Here is a 23,633-nt window from a genome sequence, read left to right on the forward strand (position 1 = left end):
CAGACATTCTTCCCAACAAAATGGTGACATAACAGTCTGTTTAGAGACAGCGTCCTGTATCTGGAACAAGGGTTGGTTACTCAGTCTTACTTTAATTTTTTTTAGCGCCAGTTGTGATCGTGACGGTGCCCTGGAGAGAGGAGATAATTAAAGAGTTTTAATGAAGTGTTTAAAAAAAGAAACCTGTGCTATGATGACCTAGAGAAAGTTAAGAAGGTCAAGCTTTGCTTTTTATGTAGTAAATGAGGACTAGTTCTTTGTAGTTGTTTGGCCATGCGGCCTTAAAAGTTTTTATGTAATGTAATTGCTTTCCTTAAGTGCATTTTACTTGTGGTGGATAGGTTTCCTGTGACTCAGATTTGGAAAGTGAGGTGCAAGTATTTGCAAGTTTAAAAGAGAGAATATAGGGATCAGTGCTTGTGTTTTTGTCAGTTGGCATGGATACATCATGACAAGTTGCCTTAACTATTTGGAAGCATTGTGAAGCAACCAGTGACGGCAGAATTATAAAATATATAATTGTAAACATGACATTAAAGATTTAGAGATGCCAGTGTAAAGTTAACCTATTTAAAGTCAAAGCAGGCAGCATTACAAACTGAATATGGTTGTTACAAAAAGTCGCTTGCATATCAAACGTGGGATAATTTTAAAGAGTGCATTATGTGTCCATTACAATTTAAGGCATGCATACCGCAAAGATTTGTGACAGGAACAATTACATTTGAAATCAAAGTTTCTGCCAGGATAAATTTGCATATTTAAATGTACACTTCCACTCGGTGGGATTGATGGAAATGGTTTCTTTCTTTTTGAGGATAATCGTGACGCTGCTGAAAAACAGTGGTCAATACAGGCCCATTTTAGTCCATTACCAGCCTGTCCCTAGGCTAATTTTGCTGCTATAGATTGAACTTGACCGTAATGAGTGGCTGGCTGGCACTTAAATGATGGCCTCAATATCAGCTTTAAGAATGTTTAAAAAACATATTTATTAGGAAAGATACAAACAGAAAATGGTTCTCCAGTCATTTAATGTTAAACATACTCATCAGATATGAGACTTCCTCACACTTTTTCAACGGCAGATGTAAATCATAAACTAATATGAAGCATAATGAGGAACATCAATATGTATGTTATCAATATGCTTCTGGTATAGAGTCAATGTTAAAAGAGGTTGTCTCTGTGTTAGTAGCTCAGTGTCTGTCTAAATCAATCTTGAGATCTTCTAGAATCTTTATTTCCCATTTGGGAGTAATGACGATGAAACATTTACAGGACATTCAGCCTTCTGCTTTGGAAATGAGGCCATGTTGAGTTATCATGACTCCCCCACCGTCTCTCTCTATGGGATCTGGGTCAGAACCAGGGCTTGTTTCATTCCCAGAGAGCTCACTTAGCTATGTCTCCCTACACTGTGCCTTTCCCTATTAAGAAACCCCTGTTAGGCAAAAAACTATGGAAAATAACGGGTAATGATTTGCTTACATTAAGGTTAAAGCACAGATTTATCTTGTTCGCCTTCAAATTAACCGACTTATAATTTTGAGCTAATGATCCCAAAAGGAATTAAAATAGATGCAAAGGAAAATATAAAGACACATTAAAGTAATGTCTAATAATAATAAAGAGGTTGTTGTGAAACCTAATTCTTTCCATCAGCTAAACCGCCAAATCGGTCAACCTGTTATCACGTTCTAGATTCATGTCATGACATCTCGCGATATTTCTGTTACATACGTAATGTTGTAGAGACATCGCCATCTGCTGGGAAATTAATGGTTGTTCACCAAGTTGAGAAAATATCAAAAGGTAAACTTTAATTTAACTTTAAACAAAATCTAATTTTAATTTTATTTCTGTGCATTTATCAAAACAAATGTAATCCAACTTATACATTGTATGTGATAGTTGTATTATTCGGTCTAAGATGTGCATGGTCATTAAAACTTCATTATAGGTTTGCCGTTGGTCTGTCTTAAAGGGATAGTTCACCCTAAAACGAACATTATTTTATGAATAACTTATCCTCACGTTGTTTCAAACTTGTATAAATGACTTTGTTCTGCCGAAGATATTTGGAATAATGTCACGAATTTTTAGTTCTGGGACATCATTGAGCGCTTTTCCACCAACGCGCCGAATCGTTCAAGCACAGTCTGTAACGGCTACAGTTATGTTTCCACGTGAGTCTGGTTTGACACCACACGACTACAAACAGTTCTCATCTCGGTATTTTCTGCACGGTTCTTCGTTATCGACCCTGCGGTGGTAAAGTGAACAATTTGGAATTGATCGGCACTGAGTGTAACGATTTAGGCGGGATGATGGAAAAGTGCTCATAGCCACAGTAAGAAAAATGTAAACGGTATAGTCACAGGGAGCCGTACCCTAGAACGGTTTGCTTTCCTAAATTCTTAAAAATATCAAACTTATATAATTTAAATAAGTATCAACAGAACAAAAAAAAAATATTTTCTACGTCTCGGAACCAAAAATTGCTAATATTCTTCCAAATATCTTTCTTTCTGTTCAACCGAACAAAAATATGTAACATATACAGAATTAAAACAACATGAGGGTGATTAAATGATGACAGCATTTGTGAACTATCCATTTAACCAAGAAACGTGTTTGATGTGGCTGTGTAACCATATGTTTTAACAAAGGCCACAAGATCCATCTGACAAATATAGGTTGTTAAGGCTTATTCATAAACAGGTGTAAGTTAAGACATTTATTTAATATTCAACGATGTATTTGGGTGAATTAGCTGCTCTTCAGTTAGCCGTAAGTGCATTACTCCGTGTTAAATGCTAGATGGCAGTATTGTGTCGATTTAGCAAATAAAGTACTTTGACTGGTCTTAAACCATAAAATGGTATATATAGATAATTCATATATAAAAGTATATAATTTGCTCTTAAAAGTTTAACGATTTATTTCTCATATTGATCATCTGTTGTAACCTCATAACAACATAAAATTGCTGCGATTTTGTGTCATTTTTAATAAGGCCTATAGGTAATGTTGTATCTGTAGATAGATGCTTAATATAATACATTACACTTTTTTGTCAATACAATTTTTTTTTCAGTATTGACAAAAAAACTCAACCTGGGACGAACAAGCTAGAATTAGTTTTCCTACGTAATAAATAAGACCCTGAGCAATTTTGGGTTTTTATGACTGTCTGGTTCCTACTTTGTCCTTTTTTAATCACAGACCATCACACACCCACACGGCACGTCCTTTTGTCACCAGAAAACCTGAGCTGCTTTCTAATTGTAGTGCTGGCAGTTTGCCATAGCCACAATGGGCTGTCTGCAGCAGGCTCTTATATTGAGAACTACGGCTAGATAAGATGCCACTGCACCACAGTGTGGGCCGGCTGCCAAACCGAACTCAACAACCTCTTTGGTGTGCCCTTTGGGTCAGCTTACACAGCAGCGCACCGTTCTGCTGAAATCCCTGAGTTAATGCAAAGAAGGAAGGGGGTGGAATGACTCAAGCAAAAAAGGAGGTACACAAAATGGTCGTCAATTTTATTTGCTGTGTCAGAGTGGGGTAGTCTAACACAAGGGATTTAAAAATCGAGAGCGGGCTGGGCTTTGTGGTGTTATGTGAGGGCGATTGCAGGAGGTTGGGGGAGCAGTCATGTCCGTGCCATGTACTTTTATTCGTACTGCGGTTGTCAAATGTGATGATGTTATGGCTTGCATCCAAAGGTGCACCCCTGCCTCATGATGCTTAGGGTATGGGATGGTCTTAAAGCTGAAGTATACATTTACATATACATTTACTGATCATAACATAGCTCCTAAGATGCAGAGACACATTGGGCGGTTGAAATTTATCTGACCATGGCACACCAGGGGATTAATCAGGAAATCATAAGATGCAATTCTATTGGTTAGTGACCAAGATTACACACTTCAGCTTTAAGGAAAGATATAAAGATTTGGGAGCACTTTGGATTCTTTTATAGTCTTTGGGTCTGTTTGCTCTTCATTTTTTGACCTTGCCCTGGGCGGCCACAGCCTCCATGGCTTTGCTCACTGTTTCCTCATCACCCAAGAACTGCATGGGTTTGATGGGCTTCAGGTCCTTATCCAGCTCATAAACAATGGGAATGCCAGTGGGTAGGTTCAGCTCCATGATGGCTGCATCTGACATGCCTGTGGAAGCAAGTACACAGCGTATCACATGAGCACATGAACACATGAGACTTTTTGAATGTACAAGCACTTACAAAAAATATCAGGATACCACTTTATTATGGACTTGTGATAAGACCATTGTATTTTTTTAAGGTACGTGGTACATACATTTGATGGTATATATTTCTGTGGTTAAAGCACCTACTACGATGATGTACTGTACTAACAATGCAGTTTTTTTATTAGGGAGGGAATACCAAAGTAGCCTTTACTTGACCTTTGTGACCTTTACTTACATTGCATCTCTAACTCTGGTAAGAATGCAGAACCCCTCTTCTGAAAGGTTGTGCCTATAACAAGAACCTAACCCATGCCCTTATCTGTGTGAATGTGAATGAGGGCTATATATAGGCTCTGTGTCATCTGGGACCATTGAAGTCTGGTGGTCAGACACGTCCATGGTGTCTAGGTCTTGTTCAAAAACTATTTCCTATTGGTGTGTTCTTAGATGTGATCACTTAACCTGCAGTAAGATACAGCTTTAAAAGTGCTGTGTAAATTATATAAACTTCAGATAAAACATGTAATTGATCACGTATCTGATAAATAATTGCAAAAATCAAATTACAATACTTATGCAAAATCCATTGTCAGCATCCATCAATTTATATTCCTTTTGGGTTCTTGGATCAGTTTTAAAGATTTGTCAAGAGGGGATACTCACCTTCTAAGTGCTTGACAATACCACGCAGACTGTTGCCATGGGCAGCAATTATGACATTTTTGCCGGCCTTTATCTCTGGTGCAATGACATCATTCCAGAAGGGGAGAGCGCGTGCAATAGTGTCCTTCAAACTCTCACAAATGGGAAGTTCACCCTCTTTCAGACCTTTGTAACGTCTTGACTGGTGAAAGAGAGAAATGAAGCAAGAAAATTAATCACTTTCCCAGCTAAATGTGCAAGACATCTATAAACAAGTTTGTGGACAAGGAAACAGTGGCTCAACCAGTGGTATGAGTTTGGGGGATTTATGTGTGACCAATGGCAGATGGGGGCAGTGTTTCAGAAACTTACAGTTGAAAAATTATCTTACAGATGAACTTTCGTCTCTTCTTCTTACCTCACTGATAATCTTGTGGTATGGATGATCTTTATCCATAGGAGGCGGAGGAGTATCAAAAGACCTACGCCAGATCTTCACCTGCTCCTCTCCATGCTTGGCTGCAGTTTCTGCCTTATTCAGCCCGGTCAGACCCCCATAATGGCGTTCATTCAGACGCCAAGTACGCACTACGGGCAACCACATCTGATCTGTGCCCTCCATGATGGTCCACAAAGTCTTGATAGCACGCTTCAAAACTGAGGTGTAGCACACATCAAACTTCATGCCGGCATCTTTGATGGCCTGTGCACCGCGCTTTGCTTCCTCCATACCCTTCTCGCTGAGGTCGGCATCAAACCAGCCGCAGAAACGGTTTTCCTGGTTCCATGAGCTCTCACCATGGCGTACAATCACTAGACGATGAACAGCAGTCATGTTGAAAGGACTTGGCTTAACTACAATATATTTCAGACTAAACCCACCAAACACAGCCCTTCTTGATGTTGTGCACACACACACACACTCTGTGACAGACAGTGAGCCCTGCATGCCTAAGCCATGCTCTTTTTATAGCATTCTGGAATGTGGCCTTTCACGAATGTCATATTTCTCCTGTTTGAACCAATCATGATGCTTTACCATCAGATTGACAGCCGTATTTACCTATTAACAATTATGTGTAAGAGGGCGGACCGGAATCTAACCGCTGTCCGAAGGGCAGAGGTCGTGAGTGGAATCAAAATAGCAACATGACTTTTAAACCGAGATGTGTGGAATAAAAGCGCAAAGATCAAAGTTAGCTTATAAGAATCTATAAGGATATGAGGCAGTCAAGATGTAGCTCATAAATACAGGTCCAATAATGCAGAAAATAGGGTTCGCATTTATTTTTACAAAGGGTGTGAATTCTGTCGTTGCCTTTATGTTGTTAAAATCCTGTATATGACTTTTTATTTCTGTGGAGCACTACGGGAGATATTTTGACAAATGTCTCAGTGGTTTTGTGTCCATACAATGGAAGTCAATGGCCAATGTCGTTTACTTACTTACTTACTTCGTCAAAATATCTCCTCCTGTTCTGCAGAAAGAGGAAAGTCATAAAGGTTTGGAATGACGGAATGAATTATTTAGGCTAACTATCACTTTAAATTCCAAGCAAATGCTGATTCATATAGGCAAATGTAATCAGAGATAATTGAGTATTGTGTTGCATAATTGTTATGTAATACCAATCTTACACGTAATTGTTATCACATTAATGCAGCTGTCAATCTGATGGTGATGGCTTAGAGAAAACTTCAAGTTCATTTAATTAGGTATACTTAAGTAAAGTTCAAGTATATTTTAAGTACTTACGTTTACTTTAAGTATAATCTGAAAAAAAAGGAAAACCTATTTTTATGACAGTAAATTATCTGTTAATTGTACAGACATTTCCGATAGCGCTAAGTCGATGCAAAGCAAAAAGTTAAATGCAGATGTTATATGTATATGAAAAATTCTGTCATATTACCATAAAATGAAAGTGTGCTGTATTAACTGAAAACAACTTGCCCTGAAATATCGTAAAATATGTCATTGACAATAAGAAAAGTAAATTAAAAATCCTAATTTATCTAAGGCATGGTCCTGCATGGCTTAAACTAGACCTTGTCTGTGAAACCGGGCCTTAAAGAATGCCTTCCTGTTTTTTTAGTTTAAAAGAAATAAACTAACAACACACTTGAATTGTGAAAATGATTATTCTGTGTTGTCCATGTTACAACTGCTGTTATTAGGTGCATTGGGTCTTAACTGTAGCACTGAGATCAGAAATGCTTTTCTATGTGTATGAGTTTATTTGAGAGTGTTTTGGACTGGAATCAAGTGAATATGCATGAGGGTTAACTATTCGCTCATGCCCCACATTCTCTGTTCTGGATGAGGTAGATAGTACATTGGTCTTTGTATGTAGTACTTCTGTCCTCCAGAAGAGGCAGTGTTGGGTTTTCTTCTGCAGGTAAAAGTCTGAAAATATAGCTGTAACCATTGCTCACTTGTTTTGCAGCACAGCCCCCCAACCCACCACTCTCATGCACCAGTTCTCACTTCTCTTTCTGCATTGGAATCTGTGTGGTATGTATAGCCTACATTTTTTTATATTTAACGATTTTATTAGATTAGATGTTACATTCTGTGATGCAGTGCAGACAAAAGAAATTCAGAGAATGACCTTGATGACAGTTGTAATGTTATAAAATATGATATGCAGAAGTATTAGGTTTTATATTATGGAACTTTTCAAGTAATCATTGAATTTATCTTATCTATACAAAATTGTGTTATACTTTGCTTCTTCTCTTGCACATAGATTTTCCCTCACCTCACGTCACCTCTCTCTCTCTCTCTCTCTCTCTCTCTCTCTGCCATTGATACTGCATTGTCAGAGTTTAGAAAACACTTGCGTCAGAGCTCTTTTCTGGCTATATAAGCTGAAGCGACTGCAGCAGAGCCACAAGATCAGTCTTTAGGAGGCTGATCGAGCTGACCAGGGTACCAAGGCACCGAGCAGCTTGTCCTTGGAGCCATGAGTGCTGTCGGGTTTGACCCTTTCTTCTCCTCCTCTTACAAGCGGTGGTATGCGGAGAGCAGCCCTCGGGTATCTCAGCGTGGCCGATCTCGCACCACGTTCTCTTCCCACCCCCCTTCTCTCCCCTCAGCCCGCCACCACTATGCCTCCCCTGGCCGGACTTCTGCCTCTTTGCTGCTGAGCAGCCCCGGCCGATCCATGGACATAGATCTCAGTCATGCCGCCCAGGTGAGCTCAGAATTCCGGGTTGTCCGAACTCATGAAAAGGCCCAGCTGCAAGACCTTAATGACCGCTTCGCCGGTTACATCGAGCGTGTCCACGAGCTAGAGCAGCAGAACCGTGCTCTGGAGGCTGAGCTGCTCCTGCTGAGACAGAGACACGTGGAACCATCACGCCTGAGGGGCCTGTACGAGCAAGAAATCCGAACCCTGAGAGCTGCCGTAGAGGAAGCCCGTATGGAAAGACAGGCCGCGCTGAGCCATAGAGAGAGCATGGAGGATGCTTTGCGCAGCCTGCAGGCTGGCTATGAGAGAGAGGTGGAAGGCCGCGAGGATGCCGAAGGCAGGCTGCTGGAAGCCCGCAAGGAGGCAGATGACAATGCTTTGGCTCAGGCTGAGCAGGAGAAAAAGGTGGATACATTGCTCAATGAGCTGGCTTTTCTGAAGAAGGTCCACGAGGGTGAGATCTCAGAGCTGCAGGCCCAAATTCAGTATGGAGCCCAGATTGCGATTGAAGCAGAGACCACCAAGCCCGATCTGTCCAGCGCCCTGCGGGATATCAGATCCCAGTATGAGAAGCTGGCAGCCAAGAACATCCAGTCGGCTGAAGAATGGTTCCGTAGCAAGATGGGCAATTTGACGGAGAGTGTAGCCCACCATTCTGATGCAATGAGGAGCTCGAAGGATGAAGCAGGGGAGTATCGCCGTCAGCTCCAGGCGTGCGTCCTTGAGATCGATGCCTGCAGGGGCCTGAATGAGTCTTTGGAGAAGGAGCTCAGAGAGGTGGAGGACAAACAGAGCGCGGAGATTGCAGCCATGCAGGTGAGTACCAGATAAAACATTCGGTTGATGATTATTCACTTTTATCCTAGTGGCAATAAATCAGTATCAACATATTCTGGATGGAAGCAGAAATTGACCACCACTGTTTATATTTTTCTCTACAGGACACGATCAATGACCTTGAGGATGAACTTAGAGCAACTAAGGGTGAGATGGCAAGGTATCTTAAAGAATACCAGGATCTTCTTAATGTCAAGATGGCGCTTGATATTGAGATAGCTGCTTACAGGTACAGGATTGTGACATCACTATATACTGTACACAAAAGTTGTTCTGTCAATGTTTCTGATTGGCAGTCATGTGATCTTCACCTTTTGCAGGAAGCTGCTCGAGGGGGAGGAGTCTCGCTTTAATGTGGGCATGGGAGGTTTGGGCGGCGCTTACTCGGTTGGTCCCGTCTACTCCCGGCCCATGTTCTCAATGAGCTCTGGCACCCCCTATCTGCTTGGCTGTCGCTTTGTCGGTACATCTTACTCAGCCGATGAGGCAGTTACATCCAGTCAGGCTCAACAAGCTGAAGCCAGTCCAACACATGAAGGAGAAGAAGAAGAGGAGAAGGAAGAAGAAGAAAAGGAGGTGGAAGAAGAACAGAAGGAGGAGGAGGAAAAAGAAGAGGACGAAGCTACAAAGGAAGACGAGGAAGGTAAGAGAACTGAGCTCTTATTGATATAATATGAATTATTGTGTTAAATGAAATGTGCCTCACTAAAGTAATGTTTTAAACCACAGGTGGTGAGCAGGCAGAAGAAAAGGAAGATGAGGCAAAACAAGAAGAAAAGGGAGAGGAAGAGGAGGGGGCTGAAGAAAAGGAGGAAGTTAAAGGGGGAGACGAAGAGGAAGGAGAGGAAAAAGAGGGAGAAGGGGAGGAAGAAGCAGGTGAGCAGAAAGAAGGAGAGGTAAAGGGAGATGAGAAAGCTGAGGAGGAAGGGGCTGACAAAGAGGATACTGAGACAGGAAAAAGTGAGGAAAAAGCTGACACGACTGCTGATACAGAAAAAGAGGAAACCAAGACTGTTAAAGACAAGGGAGAGAGTGAAACAAAAAAGGAAAAAAGTGAGCCTAAGACTGAAAAAGCCAAAGATGAGGTGAAACCCGAACCAGCCAAAGAGAAAGCCGAGGAAAAAACAGAGTCTGTACCTGAACCACAGTCAGTCAAAGATAAACCTAAAGAGGAGCCAGAGAAACCCAAAGCGAAAGAAAAGGCTGAGCCAGAAAAAGCCAAGGGCAAAGATGAAGGAGAGAAGGACAAGAGTGAGAAAAAGGAAAGTGTAAAGCAGGAAAAGGGTAAAGAGGAAACTGATAAACCCAAAGGGAAGAAGTAATGAATCGGACGTACCGTATAACAGCACAAATACAAGTAGCCTGACCTGCTTCTCTAGTCTTCCTTGACTCTGTTATTTATCAATGCCTTGATAAAAAGTGCTCAGTGCAATATATGTTTGACATTTTATCTTTAGCTTTAAAAAATGATTGTTTTATGACTCTGAGATGTAGAATGAATATCTGCTTGTAAAGAAGATATTTTGAATGAAGCAATGTATTGGATAATGTGAAATGATGCTTTAGTGCAATAAAAACAAATGTCTTGATGATCAAAGCAATTCACTGTTTGTTGGTGTTATAGTTTGTTCTGCACGTATCTAGATTAATCTATGTCTTTAGATATTTAAAGCAAAGCTGAATCTATCAATTTAAAATAAACATAGCACCTTTAATGAGGAAACAGCAATGGCAAGGTGATGCATTTGATACAAATTAGGGTTGACACAAATTAATTTGACATGGACTGTATTACACCGCTTTGAATAGAAAGCCTGTAAAATATTTCATGATTTTTCTAGTCATAGTCTAATGTAAGGGATGCATTGACCTTTATAAAATGTTCATGTGTATTTGAACAAGATTTTACAATTTATATAGTAAGTTCGTTATGTGATGTATTAAAGGGATAGTTTAAAAGTAAAATTCTGTCATGATTTACTCACCCTCTTGACTACCTGTATGACTTTCTCTCTTCTGCACCACACAAAATAATATATTTTGAGCAATGTTGGTAACCAAACAATGGCGGCACCCATTGCCTTGAAATAGTTTTGTGCCTGTACAATAGAAGTGAATGTGTACTGCTGTTGTTCGGTTACCAACATTCTTTAAAATAACTTCAGTTGTGTTCTGCAGAAGAAAGAAAGTCATGCAGGTTTGAAATGACGAGAGGATGAGTGAATGATGACATGATCATCTTTTTTGGGTGAACTGTCCATTTAAATGCTTACAAGTTTGCATTTGAGACAATAAGGATGGCTTAGCAGTAGTATTGATTTGGGGGCGGGCCATTTGGGAGAGAAGAAAAAACAGTAAAGTTTTGCTAAATGATAGTCATACCTCCTTATGTGTATTCTATTGAATAGATACATCACAAGTAAGCATTAACATTTCTTTAAAAATGCTGTTTTTAGGGCTATAGTACAGGGACAGTATTCTTAAAGCTTCTAAGAATCCTCTAAGAAAGCTCTTAATTTAGCTTAAAAACTTCAACGTAGGAATCTTAGCTTAAAAGCGATTCAGGACCAATCTGAGAGCAACTTTGTGCAAGGAAAAGATAAAAACTTTTACCTTATTGAGGAGGCGGGGCTGACCCCGTTGCTATGTATGACACTGTCTTTTAAAGACTGTGATTGGTCGGTTGGCCAAGAAGGAAAAAAGGCCACTGTTAAGTATGGGGTCGTTATTTTGAAATTGCATAACTAACTTTTTTCAGTTTTAACCATACACATGCACACACATGCACCATTTAATTATATGTGTGAGTGTGTATATACATATATTTTTAACATGCTGTTAACATCAACGTACAGTATTTGATAGAAAATGAACAGTGACACAATAAGTTTCTGTAAGTGCTGTAATTGTTCAGATTTTGACTGTTGTGACAAAAAAACCTAAAGTTGAACACACACAAAAAAACAATAAAAATACGAAATCTGATGAACCTTTAAAGTATTATGTAAATTGTCATGCATTGCAATTTTTCGTGTTTCGTCCATTTTCTCTGCTGCTAGAGAAACTTCAAGTCTCTTAAAAGTCCTCCTCGCTACTCCAAAGAAATTTGATTTTAAGAGCTCTTTTAAGGGTTAAGATCCTTTATGAATTACTTTTTTCTTTACTAGGATCTTTTCTGTAATTCTAAGGGGAAATATTTCTATATTTCTATATTCATGCGCTTTCATGTTCTCCACGGAGAGGTGCGGCTGAGGCCTGAAAAAGTCAGCAAAGTCATCATAGCCTGTGCAATATTACACAATATTTGCAAGGTTAGACAAATTGCAGAACCTCTGGAGGATGGCGATGAGGATGAAGACAACGATGAGGATGGTGGTGAAGAAGATATTCACATTCCACAGGGGAACCTAGCCCAGAGTGGACTGCCTTACAGGGCAAACTTCACAAATTTACATTTCAGGCAAGCTGTAGCCCCATGTCATTTGAGAACTTGTGATGGTATTAAGAACTACCACAGTTTTACTGCACATCACCTGCAATTGTTAAATGCAAGACACAGAACACAATCTGTAAATGGTTTATTTTTTAGGTGTTCAATTTTAAGGCGGTAGTATTCCTCCTGAAGGGAAAGGACTTTTTTTTGTTGTTCAAACACATCAATTGTGAGTTGCAATCTTCTCTCCTGCAGGGATGCTGACGGAGCAGGTGCTTCGGATGGGAATGGTGTTTGATCCGCAGGGCTATCCTGAGTAGCAGCTGCAGATGGTTCAGGCGGCAATCTTGTCTGCAAACTTGATGGGCCCGGTTCTTGTGATGTCTCCATGCTACAGAAATACATAGGCCTAGTGTATTTATTGTTTTGATTAAATTAATTTAATACAATGAGCATGGATAACAGTGAATGAGTGAGTGTGTGTGCCCTGCGATGGGTTGGCACTCCATCCAGGGTGTATCCTGCCTTGATGCCCGATGACTCCTGAGATAAGCTCAGGCTCCCCGTGACCCGAGGTAGTTCGGATAAGCAGTAGAAAATGGAATGGAATGGAGCATGGATAACACATGAAATGGCTTCTGCAATGAATAAACACTGTTGATATGAATAACCCTGTGTCCTACCTTTGCTGCATTTCAAGGGCCTGCATCATTGACGTGTCAATGCCTGTTGGCAGCCCGGTGACACTGACCTCCGAGTGTCCCAGGACTTGAAAGACAGTGTCGGCCACCTGGGACAGCCGCTTTGCAGGTGATCCACCCCCTAGAAAGAAACAGTCAATGAACACAGTACTTAGGCATGTAAATTAACTTTGCCAGCAGGAGCAAGTTGCCAGATTATGTGGTAGGCTATTGTATTTTGCTCACCTGTGAGTGAGGATTCCCGCTTGTGTGCTGAAATCTCATCTTTTGCTTTGGACTGCAGCACATACCACCTTTTCTCACAATCGTCGCCTGTCCGCACCACCAGTGGGAAAGAGGAATTGATTGTTTGGGATATTGTGTCCCAGGAGCGCCTCTTGCCTTGGCTAGTGACAGTTGGGCCAAATTTTCCTCTTAACATACCTTTATGTTCGTTCACCAACTGGGCCAGCAACAAACCTTGCTCCTCAGTCCAGTTTGGCTTGCGATTCCTTTTTTTCTCCATTTTCTGTGTTTGTAGGATATTTGTTAACAAGCCTTCATAAATAGACCAGCCATTAATCACAGACATTGGGGTCCATATGGGAGTACAAAATATGCCAGCTAGGATATTAATCTGAGCAAATAAGACACGAATCATTATTTGAACAGGGTGTAATGAGCTTAAGTTTTCACATATTTTAGATTCTAATGTTAGGCTATAACCCCTACAGCTTACTATTCATTTTCCAGATATTTTCTTGAAAGTGAAATATTATTTACAATTACAGTCTGCATAAGATTAGAGTGTATAATTATGTTTATTGATTTGAGGGTACATCCTTTGCTCATTATCACCAAAAGTTCATTTTCATCAAACTTGTAGGATCAACCAATCACGGCTTTTGAAATGATGACTCATACCTAGCAACGGGGTCAACCACACCTCCTCACTAAGATAGGATTTTACATCCATTCCTTGCTCATCGTTCACTGAAAATGTTCTGGAATCACTTCTAAGCTAAAACTCCTGGCAAGGAATTTTTAGGTTAAGTTAGGAGCTCTCTGAGAGGATTCTCAGAATCTTTAGGGATACGGGCCCAGGTTCATTAAACCAGACACAGAACATTATAATGACAATCAAATGAGCAAAGATTGCAGAATGTTTGCTAAGTCAATAGAAGCTGTATCATGTAACTAGACCCTGGGCTGTTCATCACTTTCTTTGAAATTATGTTAGTTTATTGGAATGATGGTCCATTAAAATTATCAATGCCCTGAGCAGTCCATTATGAATATTGCAGAAGTCACTTTTAGTCTTACAATGTTCCATTAATTTGTGATGTTGCACCTTAAGTCTGCATTGCAGCAACAATATCTCATGAAAGTGTCACAAGCGGCTGCTGTTGCCAATTACTGTCACGTAATAGTATAGCAAATTTACAAGTGTCACCCTACCATATTCCATAAACCTTAAATGGATGGATCTTTAGAAATGAAAATTCTGTCATCGTTTACTCAACCTCTTGTCATTTCAAACATGTATGACTTTCTTTCTTATGCAGAATACAGATGAAGACATTTTGAAGAATGCTTGTGACCAAACAATGGCGGCTCACTTGCATTGGTGTCCATACAATAGAAATGAATGAGTACCACCGTTGTTCGGTTACCAACATTCTTCAGAATATATTTTTCTGTGTTCTGCAGTCATACAGGTCATACTCATACATGCATAAATAATACAGGTTTGGAATTACAAGAGGATGAGTAAATGATGAAAGAAATTTCATTTTTTAAAAGAACCTTTAAATTGACAAAAAAATCTAAAATCCAGAATCTGATGATATTTTTCTTAACGGTAGACATGCATAAATTGTTTCAGAGATCCTCAGTATCACTGTTGAATTTTAAACACCAGGGCCCGAATTCACAAAACATTTTATCTTAACACTAAGAGCTCTCCTAAACAGGAGTAAAAGTTTTTACTTAAGAGTTTCCACTTAAAACCTGTTCACAACTCCGCTGAGAGCAACTTTTACTAAGGAACAAAAATAAATCTTAAACTAAGTAAAGGGCGAGATTGACCTCGGTGCTATGGATGATGTCAGCCAGTTTACTGACTATGACAACAGTGATTGGCTGATAGAAGATGGGTCTCTGTCAGTCATTTAACACAGAAATATTATAGAATGAGGTCTCATGCTGACATATTTAAATTAAGATCTTAAAACAAAAATGTATTCATATTCAAATAAAATATTTTAATATATAATTATTGCTGTATTCAATTTAAGATTATAAAACGACACACTAAGGTACTAATTTCACAAATGAAGAATTCAATTATCAAAACTGATAACTTAATTTTATTCTAAATTCAAGTTTTTATTGTACATCCCAATTAATATCATTCAAACCATTTTTTTTTTATAGTTTTTTCCTAAATTTAAAAATTACTTAAAAAAACACAGCTATCAAATAAAACACAATACAAAACATGATGTTTGAATTCTTTTAAAAAATGAGTTATCTTTTGCAAATAAACTGTTTGTTAATATAAAATATATGTTCAGCTTATTGTAAGCATTTTATCCGTCTCATATACAATTAGCAGATATAAGTTTTCTTATTGGTCATTGTCATGAAATCTTTCTAAAATGTTTACATTTCAAGGTAGACTGCCAGTGTTACAGCCATTTTAAGATTGTGTGAGTTGGTCTTAGTGACCCCTTACGTCTCACAGGTTAAGGAGCTGGTTTTAGCTCGTAAACGCTTTGTGAAATACTCTTACTAAAAAGAGTTAGGACAGACACGTATATATATATATAGTTTCTCCTAAATCACCAAGTTAGGAGCTAGATTTAGCCTTAAGATGTTATGTGAAAACGAGCTCTGATCAGTCCAGTCTTTAGTCCTAAGAATCCTCTAAGAAAGCTCTTAATTTAGCTTAAGAACTTCTACGCAGGAGTCTTAGCTAAAAATAATGATTCAGGACCAATCTGAGAGAATCTCTGAGCAAAGAAAAGACAAAAACTTTTATCTTAGTGAGGAGGCGGGGCTGACCCTGTTGCTATGTATGACACAGTCTTTTAAAGACTGTGATTGGTTGGTTGATCAAGAAGGAAAAAAGAGCGGTTTTAAGAATAGGGTCATTAGTTTGAAATTGCAAATAAAACATAAAAAAATTGATAAACCTTAAAAGTAATATGGAACACATTTCTTCCCACTTTTCGTGTTTCGTCCATTTTCTCTGCTGCTGAAGAAACTCTTAAGTCTCTTTAAATTCTCCTCGCTAGCTCTTTTAAGGGTTAAGATCCATTATGAATTACTTTCTTCTTTATTAGCATCTTTTCTGTAATTCTAAGGGGAAATGTTTCTAGGAAATTTTCTTAGAATTTTGTCACTCGGAGCAACTCTCTGCACTTAGATTGTTCATCAACACTAATATTGTTCTCAATCAGCTTCAAAAGATTGTGTGAACCGATATATCTATTATTTATCTGACAATTATAAATTCCTAAGATTAAATAATGAAGCACATGAATCACATTTTCATTTTATTTGGGCAATTTGCAGATGATGTTTTAAGTTATAATTTCATGTCATTCTTCATGTTCATAGATGGACAGTGAACACACCAACTGCACAAACTCAATTTTTCTTTCTTCTTTAAACTTCAACAAATGTTGACATCTTATTTAAATGTGATGTGAAGACCCACACTAATATATTCCTTTTTTTAATTTTCACTAACATATAATATGTCAATTATACTCACAAATAAAGTCTCAAAAACAACATATATGCTAAATGAAATCCAGACACATGTGAGAAAGAATGACACAAAGGATACAGTGCATTTTAGTATGACGTTTATTGAGCAAATGCGGCTGAGAAATTCATTCAGATGAATAAAGACATGAGCCTGCAAACGGTAGCACCTCATTAACGGTATGTAGTTCAAGTCAACCCTATGCATATAAGAATGTATGTGCGCTTTGACGGCTTTATTTTCAAATGCGCTCAATAGGTAAACATAACTGACGACGGTAAAAAGCATGTTTAAGGCTAAGAGTTTCTTAGTTGCTTTATGTACTGAGTGTATATGACCATGGCCTATTTTCACCATCGTCTTCCTGCCTCCTTAATTCTAAGTTGCATTTTTGGCTCAGTTGATCTCCCGCGTTTTCTTGTAAGGCTATTTTGTCTGAACACGTTTCTCCACAGCGGCCCCACCTCCCGCATTACCCAAAGCAAGTCACTCCCCATCGCTCTGTGAGTATTGTTATATTACTGTCATACATGAAGCAGTTATTTTCTACCTCGAGGAGCGTGCTCCCCCTGAGCTGGCATGCAGATGCCACATTCAAGTGACCCCCCCCCTCCCCAGGTATTGCGGTTTGAAAGAAAGTGAATAGAGGTCCCGACGTCCCTGAACGCGTATGCAGAAGAACCCATTTAAAGCTATCACTCAACATGCATTTAAAATTTTAGCTTGCCGTGTCGTATGGCTTCTCTCTAAGCTTGCTTTTGTTTTGTTAAGTCTTTCGTTGGTTAATGCAGTTAAGTATATCTGTTGAGCTGTATGATTAGTTATGTGAGTTTTGTGATTGCTTGATATGCATTCTCGCCGGTTCCTCTTCGGTCGGTTGGGTTTACTCTGCTTCCGCGGCCTTCACCGCCTCTTTCTCCGCGGCTTTGGACACCACTTTCTCCTGGACTTCCTTCACCTCGTCTCCTTTCTCGGTTACGGTAATAGTTTTTGTAACTTGTTTGACTCCTCCCTCCCCGGTGGTAATGGTCTCCACTGTTTTGGTGATAACCACCCGCTGGCTTGATTCGTCTTTGGTGGGACTTTCGTCTACTCCGTTGGAGATCACTTCCTTCTTATCAGACTCTTTCTTCTCCTCCTTCTTGTCATTCTTTCCCATGTCTCCGTTTACTGTAGCCTCTTTCTTGTCAGTCTTTTTATCTTCAGCCTCTTTTTCTGGTTCACTCTTTTTACTTGCTTTTTCATCCGCTGCCTTTGGGGAATCTTCTTTAGCCTCGGCTTTTGGTGGTTCTGGCTGGGGAGCTTCTTTCTGCGTGGATTCGGTCTTAGATGTTTCTTTCTTAGGACTCTCGTCTTTTGGAGAATCACTTTTGGTGGGTTCTTTCTGTGGAGCCTCTGTCTTGGGTGCCTCCTTCTCTTTGGGGCTTTCACTCTTTGGACTCTCGCTCTGTGGTGATGCATCTTTAGGAGAGTCGCTTTTTGGAGATCCTTCCTCCGTCTTGGTTGAAGTAGACTCGGTAGAAACTGGTAGTTCTTTTTCAGGTTTGACTTCCTCTTTATTATCTTTTACTTCTTCTGCTTCTGCTTTTTTAGACTGCTCCTTGTCTTCTGCTTCTTTTTCATCTGTGGATCCTTTATCGCTACCTGCATCCCCCTCATCTTTCTCATCTCCCTCTTCTTCACCCTCTTCCTCTCCTCCGCTGCCCTGCTTCTCCTCTGCTTTCTCTTTCTCAGGAGAGGCCTTTGCTTCTTCGGCTTCTTGATCTTTTTCCTCACCTTCTTCCTCTTTGTTTTCCTCCTCTTCCTCACCTCCCTCTTCATCCTTTCCAGCCTCTTCTTCTTCATCACCTTCCCCTTTCTCTCCCTCCTCTTCTTCCTCAGCAGGAGCACTGGATGCTACTTTGGCTGTGGTGGATGCAATCACCTCCTCCTCTCCTTCTCCTTCCTCCTCATCTTTCTCTCCTTCCTCTTCACCACCTTCTTCTTCACCACCCTCAGCCTCTCCTTCATCCTCTCCCTCGTCTTCTTTTTGGGCAGCTGACAACTCCTCTGCCATCTCAGCCAAAACCTCGTCCATCTCTGACTTCTCATCCTCCACCCTTGTCTCCTCGATGATCTCTTCCACAAACTTGTGTTGAACTTTAATCTTGGGGGGTTCACTTTTGACCTTTTTGGCTTTGGTGACTGTCTGGCGATATGGGAAAGTGCTAAAGTGGCTCTCCTCTCCTTCAAGAAGTTTCCTATATTGACAGAACACATTCAAGTTTATGAAGAGTTGGACTATGAATGTTAATTTATTATCTAGAAAGATCTCATGTAGATAGTTCAGTTTTTTGTTGCATAGAATATTTAAAGCTATTTACATACAGAGTAATTTATATGGGACCCATATGCAAAATATATCTTACCTATATGCTGCAATCTCTATATCAAGTGCCATTTTGACATTCAGGAGGTCCTGATATTCACGTAGATGGCGAGCCATTTCCCACTTCGTGCTCTTGAGTTCATTCTCCAGCTGGTGGATAGTTTCCTATTGAGACAGACATGATAATGCAACAATTTAGTTAAAGCCTCAAAATAGTTATCAAAAATACATATGTTGTTCAAAATATCGATCATATATTATATACCAATTATGTTAAAATACAAAAAAAAAACTCTTCGGGATACAAAATGTCCCTCACATGCAATTAATTGTCTGTGATGCAAAATGATTGCATCTTTTGCGTTCAGTTATGGTGTTTCACTCTTTTGCCTTCTTTTGTAAAAATTCAGAAAACTTAAATAAATCGAACTTGAATGGCTCTTCAGGATAAATGCAATTATTGGATTGTGAAGAATTTGAATGGAAAATGTTATACCATTATCATGCATTATTCAATTAATTAACTATTGATGTTTTACACTGCATCAAATTTGAATGTATTTACAGCCTTCAAGGGCATCCACTAATCAGTGTGAGGTGATGCCAGAACACAGCCAATGAATGAAGCCTTCATCTGCTCTGACTCAGCAAAGAACAGGGAGAGACCGCATTCTGGATGTCTGCCTCTTTTTAACCCTTTCCAACCCCATTCCTCTGCACCTATGATGTAATCACTTCTAAACAAATCCTTTGCTGAATGACTTTGTCATTTTCTATTTCTATTGTCTATTGTCTATTGTCTATTGTCATTTGTCTTTTGTCTTTTTTTTCCCCACTCCGTGATAATGCGTTCAAAAATGCCATCACATTATTTTATGACTGCACCAAATGATGGGAAAAAAAGGAAGTGTATGTTGCAGATGAACCTTACAATTGATTAAACATCACAATACAAATGAAATATTCCCTATAATAGAACATATGACAGTATGAATGTTTAACTTTCCAAAGTAAATAACTTTTTTGTATTTCTCCCATGCATATTTAAGACATACTATATATCTCATTTAATTAACATAATTTGCTCACTTTTAACTGGACTTTGCTTGTTAAAATACCCAAAACTAATTTCATGCATTCATCTAAATAGAACCGCGGTGCTGCTGCATAAGTGACCATTTACCTGAAGACTGCCAAGGTCATTGTTGTGTCGGTCCTCAATATCGCTCAGCTGCCTCTCCAGCGAATCTTTGGTTCCTCGGACAGACTCCAGCTCGACAGTTTTGGACTGTAACTGGCGCCGGTAGTCTGAGATCTCATCCCGGGCCGATTTGATGGCGCCTTTATTCTGCTCTGCCGCCTCCGTTAGTTTCGAGTACCGGCACATGAACCAGTCTTCCACCTGCTGCAGGTTTTGCGTCGAGTGACCCTCTAACTGCGAGCGGATATCCCGGAGCGCTTCGGTGATATCCGCCTTCTGGTAGTCCCTCTTCTCCACGGTAATCTGCGACGCTTGCACCTGCGCCAACAGATCGCTGACCTCCTCCTGGTGGTTGTTGCGGATGAAAGCGATCTCGTCCTGCAGGGACTGTACTTTCTTGTCCAACTCCGCTTTGACAAGTGCTGAGTCACCCCTGTCCTTCTTCAGCGCGCGGATGATGGCTTCCGTCTCTTCCCTGATGCGCGCCTCTTCATCGAAGCGATCCCTAAGGCGCTGGATGTCGTCTTCGATGTGATCGGTGTCAAGCTGAATCTGCGCCTTCTCGTTGTGGACCTGCTCCAGCATAGAGCGCAACTCCTGCAGCTCTTGGTCGTAAATATCGCCCAGCTGAGACCGCGACACTTGTTTCTGCCGCAGTGCCTGGATCTCCGCCTCGATCTGTTGGTTCTGCTGCTCCAAAAAGTGAACCTTGTCGATGTACCCGGCGAACCGGTCGTTGAGTCCCTGGAGCTGCTCTTTCTCGTTGGAGCGCTTGAAGTCTCCGTTCAGGATGGAGGTCTGGTTAAAATCGAGGCTGTCGGCTGAACTCAGAACTGTTGAGCCATACGCTCTCGCCACGGGAGCGTTAAAGCTCCTCTTGTATGTAGTCGTTCCCGGGCTTGACCGAGACCAGGTTTGGGAGCGGAAGCCGCTAGAGGGGCTCGCGCTACTACGGCCATAGCTGGTCCTAGTCTCCATCACCCTCCGGTAGGGACTACCTATATTGTCTATCGAGTAACTCATATGGACAGAGTGTACGTGCAGATGGAAAGAAAATGTGTGGACGAAAGAAGAGTTGTGGATAGGTGTAGAGTGTGTGGCTCTCTCAGCACCGGATAGCCATCCACCTGCCTTTATATACACGAGGCGCTGTTGCAAAAAGGCTCAGCCTTGTTTTGACTGGACCATTGATCCGTCGTTGTGGGAGGGTCCTGATCGCAACACTTATCTGTTTCAGTGGCTTCCTGGTCAAACGTGACGAGTGGATGGGCGACCCTGAAATCTTACGGATAAGGAAAAAAGGTGACAGGAGACAGATTAAGAAAACGATCGAGATGTTGATTAAAAAACGTATCATATGCTTATCAAACTTATTTCGACATCTGACGTGACATCATTGGTACTCTGGACAGAGTCTGGACGCGATGTCCAATCACCGAGGGGCTATTGTCAGGACCAAGGACAGCGCTTCTTTATACAAACTCAAGGGCGTGTATATAGCCTAGCTCGAGTGTCGTATGTTAGCCTTAGTATGAAATGCTCATAATATTTATTGATGATAGTACATCATTTATTATAAATACTATTTAAATATAATAAAACATTCTGCATTGAGTGAATGTGTTCAACCAAGTTTTAATTGAAAGGTATTTGCATTGGTTGTAATAATTTGCAATAATTTAAATGATTCAATTATTATTTAAAATATTTTTTCGATTGATTTTATCTGTAATCTGTAAAAGTGGTTGCTGCCAAAATGTTTAAGTACAATTTACAACAGCACATTAAAAGAAGCAATTTCAACTTATTTTTTTTATAGTTACATCAATACAATTTCAAATTATATCAACTCATCACTTTCCCAAAACTTAAAAAAATCTTTACAAATTTAGAGCAGAAAATGTTTTTACAGTACACAGATTCTAACGCTGATGTTTAATGCTGGTTGAAGAATTACTATTTTTCACGTAAATCACAATAATGCCATCGCAGAACACATGGGTATGGGCAGAGGAAACATTTCCCTTCTTTGCATCATCTCAAAATTTGATCTTTTTAAATCATTTGATAAGCAGAGATGACAAATCTCCCTTATTCTTTAAATTGGTAACTTACATTACATCGTAGATTTTGATTTTAAGAATTTTAGATTTTATCATATACTATGCTTCAATAAAAAACTACAAATTCACATTTTCCAGGTTTAATGGTTAATTATAGAACTTTTTCTCTTTGACCTAACAAGTCCCTGACGATTTAATTCCCTGAAGTATAATTTAGGCAAATGGTTCATTAGAATTTATGTGAGGAAATGCATACGATTAACATTAGCAACTGATAAATTCCTATAATTCCCATCGATCAGCAAACAGTGCCACACATGAACCCAAAGACCTTGTCTTATTCTGCCAGATGCTGGTTGTCTGAGACCAGCCTTTATAAATGTGCAAATTATCCCTGAGAAACAAGGCATTTGTCGCTCAAGGTGATTATGTGCAGAGCAGTGCGGTTTAAAACTCAATGCAGGCCAGCAGTGTTGCTGCAGAGAACGCCCTAACAGTACCAGCCTAGACTGATCCGTTATTGGTGATCCTGCTGTTATGAGTATAAAACAGCCAGTGTGCGTGCACATGGTCCCAGATGCAGAGAGAAGCATCTGATTTATTAATAACCAGTTCTTGGGGGAGGTATGCGCTGATGTAGAAATACAGGAATGGCATGTAAATATTAAAGTGGGAATTTAAATTGATGTGATAAAGTAATTTTATGCACAAGGTCGGTTATTAGGTATAGGATAGCATCAGTAGGTGGTTTTGTAAATGAAAAGTTTTTTTCAATTATACTTTCAGGAAATCTGTGTTGCAAGATAAGCTCTTTGGTTTAAACGCAGGGCAGCAGTGCATGAAATCGAGTTGATGCTGATTTAAATCTCTGGAGGTTGCTGCTGTTAAATTAGCCCTTAGGAATTCTTAGAGTTGCTACCCTCCCCTCTGATAAACATAATGACTCAGCAGTTATCAGCCGACAACAGAAATAGCAGTCGTTTATATATGAGAGCATACAGAAATACATTGATCCATGTGTAGGTTTTTTACCTTATGACTCATTCAAGGTCCCAGCTGACATCACAAAAACATTTTCCACTCTCTGCACTCTGTCCTCAATGTTTTCTCCTGCCCGCCATGTTTTATTCATGAGAGAGGAAAAACTGGGGAAAGGGTTAACGCCCCTGTAGTTGGCTGAAAAAATCTTGAATGTGTGAGACACCCTGGTGGTCTT

At 39.9% G+C, this 23,633-nt stretch overlaps 3 protein-coding genes across 5 annotated transcripts; 1 reads left to right on the plus strand and 2 right to left on the minus strand.

The window, feature by feature from the left end:
* Nucleotides 1–1,287: 1,287 nt before the first annotated feature.
* On the plus strand, nucleotides 1,288–10,490 carry nefla (neurofilament light chain a). 3 transcript variants are annotated; one of them, XM_056731272.1, is made up of 6 exons: nucleotides 1,288–1,815; nucleotides 7,314–7,381; nucleotides 7,617–8,876; nucleotides 9,002–9,126; nucleotides 9,218–9,540; nucleotides 9,627–10,490. In XM_056731272.1, exons 3-6 carry the CDS (start codon nucleotides 7,833–7,835, stop codon nucleotides 10,217–10,219), a joined length of 2,085 nt encoding a protein of 694 aa, XP_056587250.1. In that variant the 5' UTR covers nucleotides 1,288–1,815; nucleotides 7,314–7,381; nucleotides 7,617–7,832; the 3' UTR covers nucleotides 10,220–10,490. The 3 variants fall into 3 exon arrangements, with proteins under 3 accessions (XP_056587250.1, XP_056587248.1, XP_056587249.1); XM_056731270.1 differs by having other exon boundaries at nucleotides 7,693–8,876; XM_056731271.1 differs by lacking the exon at nucleotides 1,288–1,815 and adding an exon at nucleotides 5,695–5,802 and having other exon boundaries at nucleotides 7,693–8,876.
* On the minus strand, nucleotides 3,528–6,028 carry pgam2 (phosphoglycerate mutase 2 (muscle)). The gene is made up of 3 exons (XM_056731273.1): nucleotides 5,285–6,028; nucleotides 4,888–5,068; nucleotides 3,528–4,181 (listed from the first exon to the last, which is right to left on the minus strand). Exons 1-3 carry the CDS (start codon nucleotides 5,813–5,815, stop codon nucleotides 4,012–4,014), a joined length of 882 nt encoding a protein of 293 aa, XP_056587251.1. The 5' UTR covers nucleotides 5,816–6,028; the 3' UTR covers nucleotides 3,528–4,011.
* Nucleotides 10,491–16,868: 6,378 nt separating the features above from the next.
* nefma (neurofilament medium chain a) lies at nucleotides 16,869–21,866 on the minus strand. Its single transcript, XM_056731980.1, has 3 exons — nucleotides 20,337–21,866; nucleotides 19,194–19,318; nucleotides 16,869–19,025 (listed from the first exon to the last, which is right to left on the minus strand). The coding sequence occupies exons 1-3, from the start codon at nucleotides 21,375–21,377 to the stop codon at nucleotides 17,669–17,671; spliced, it is 2,523 nt and encodes an 840-aa protein (XP_056587958.1). The 5' UTR covers nucleotides 21,378–21,866; the 3' UTR covers nucleotides 16,869–17,668.
* Between the last annotated feature and the right edge of the window lie 1,767 nt (nucleotides 21,867–23,633).

Source organism: Triplophysa dalaica, chromosome 19, assembly GCF_015846415.1.
Source record: "Triplophysa dalaica isolate WHDGS20190420 chromosome 19, ASM1584641v1, whole genome shotgun sequence".
NCBI lineage: Eukaryota > Metazoa > Chordata > Actinopteri > Cypriniformes > Nemacheilidae > Triplophysa > Triplophysa dalaica.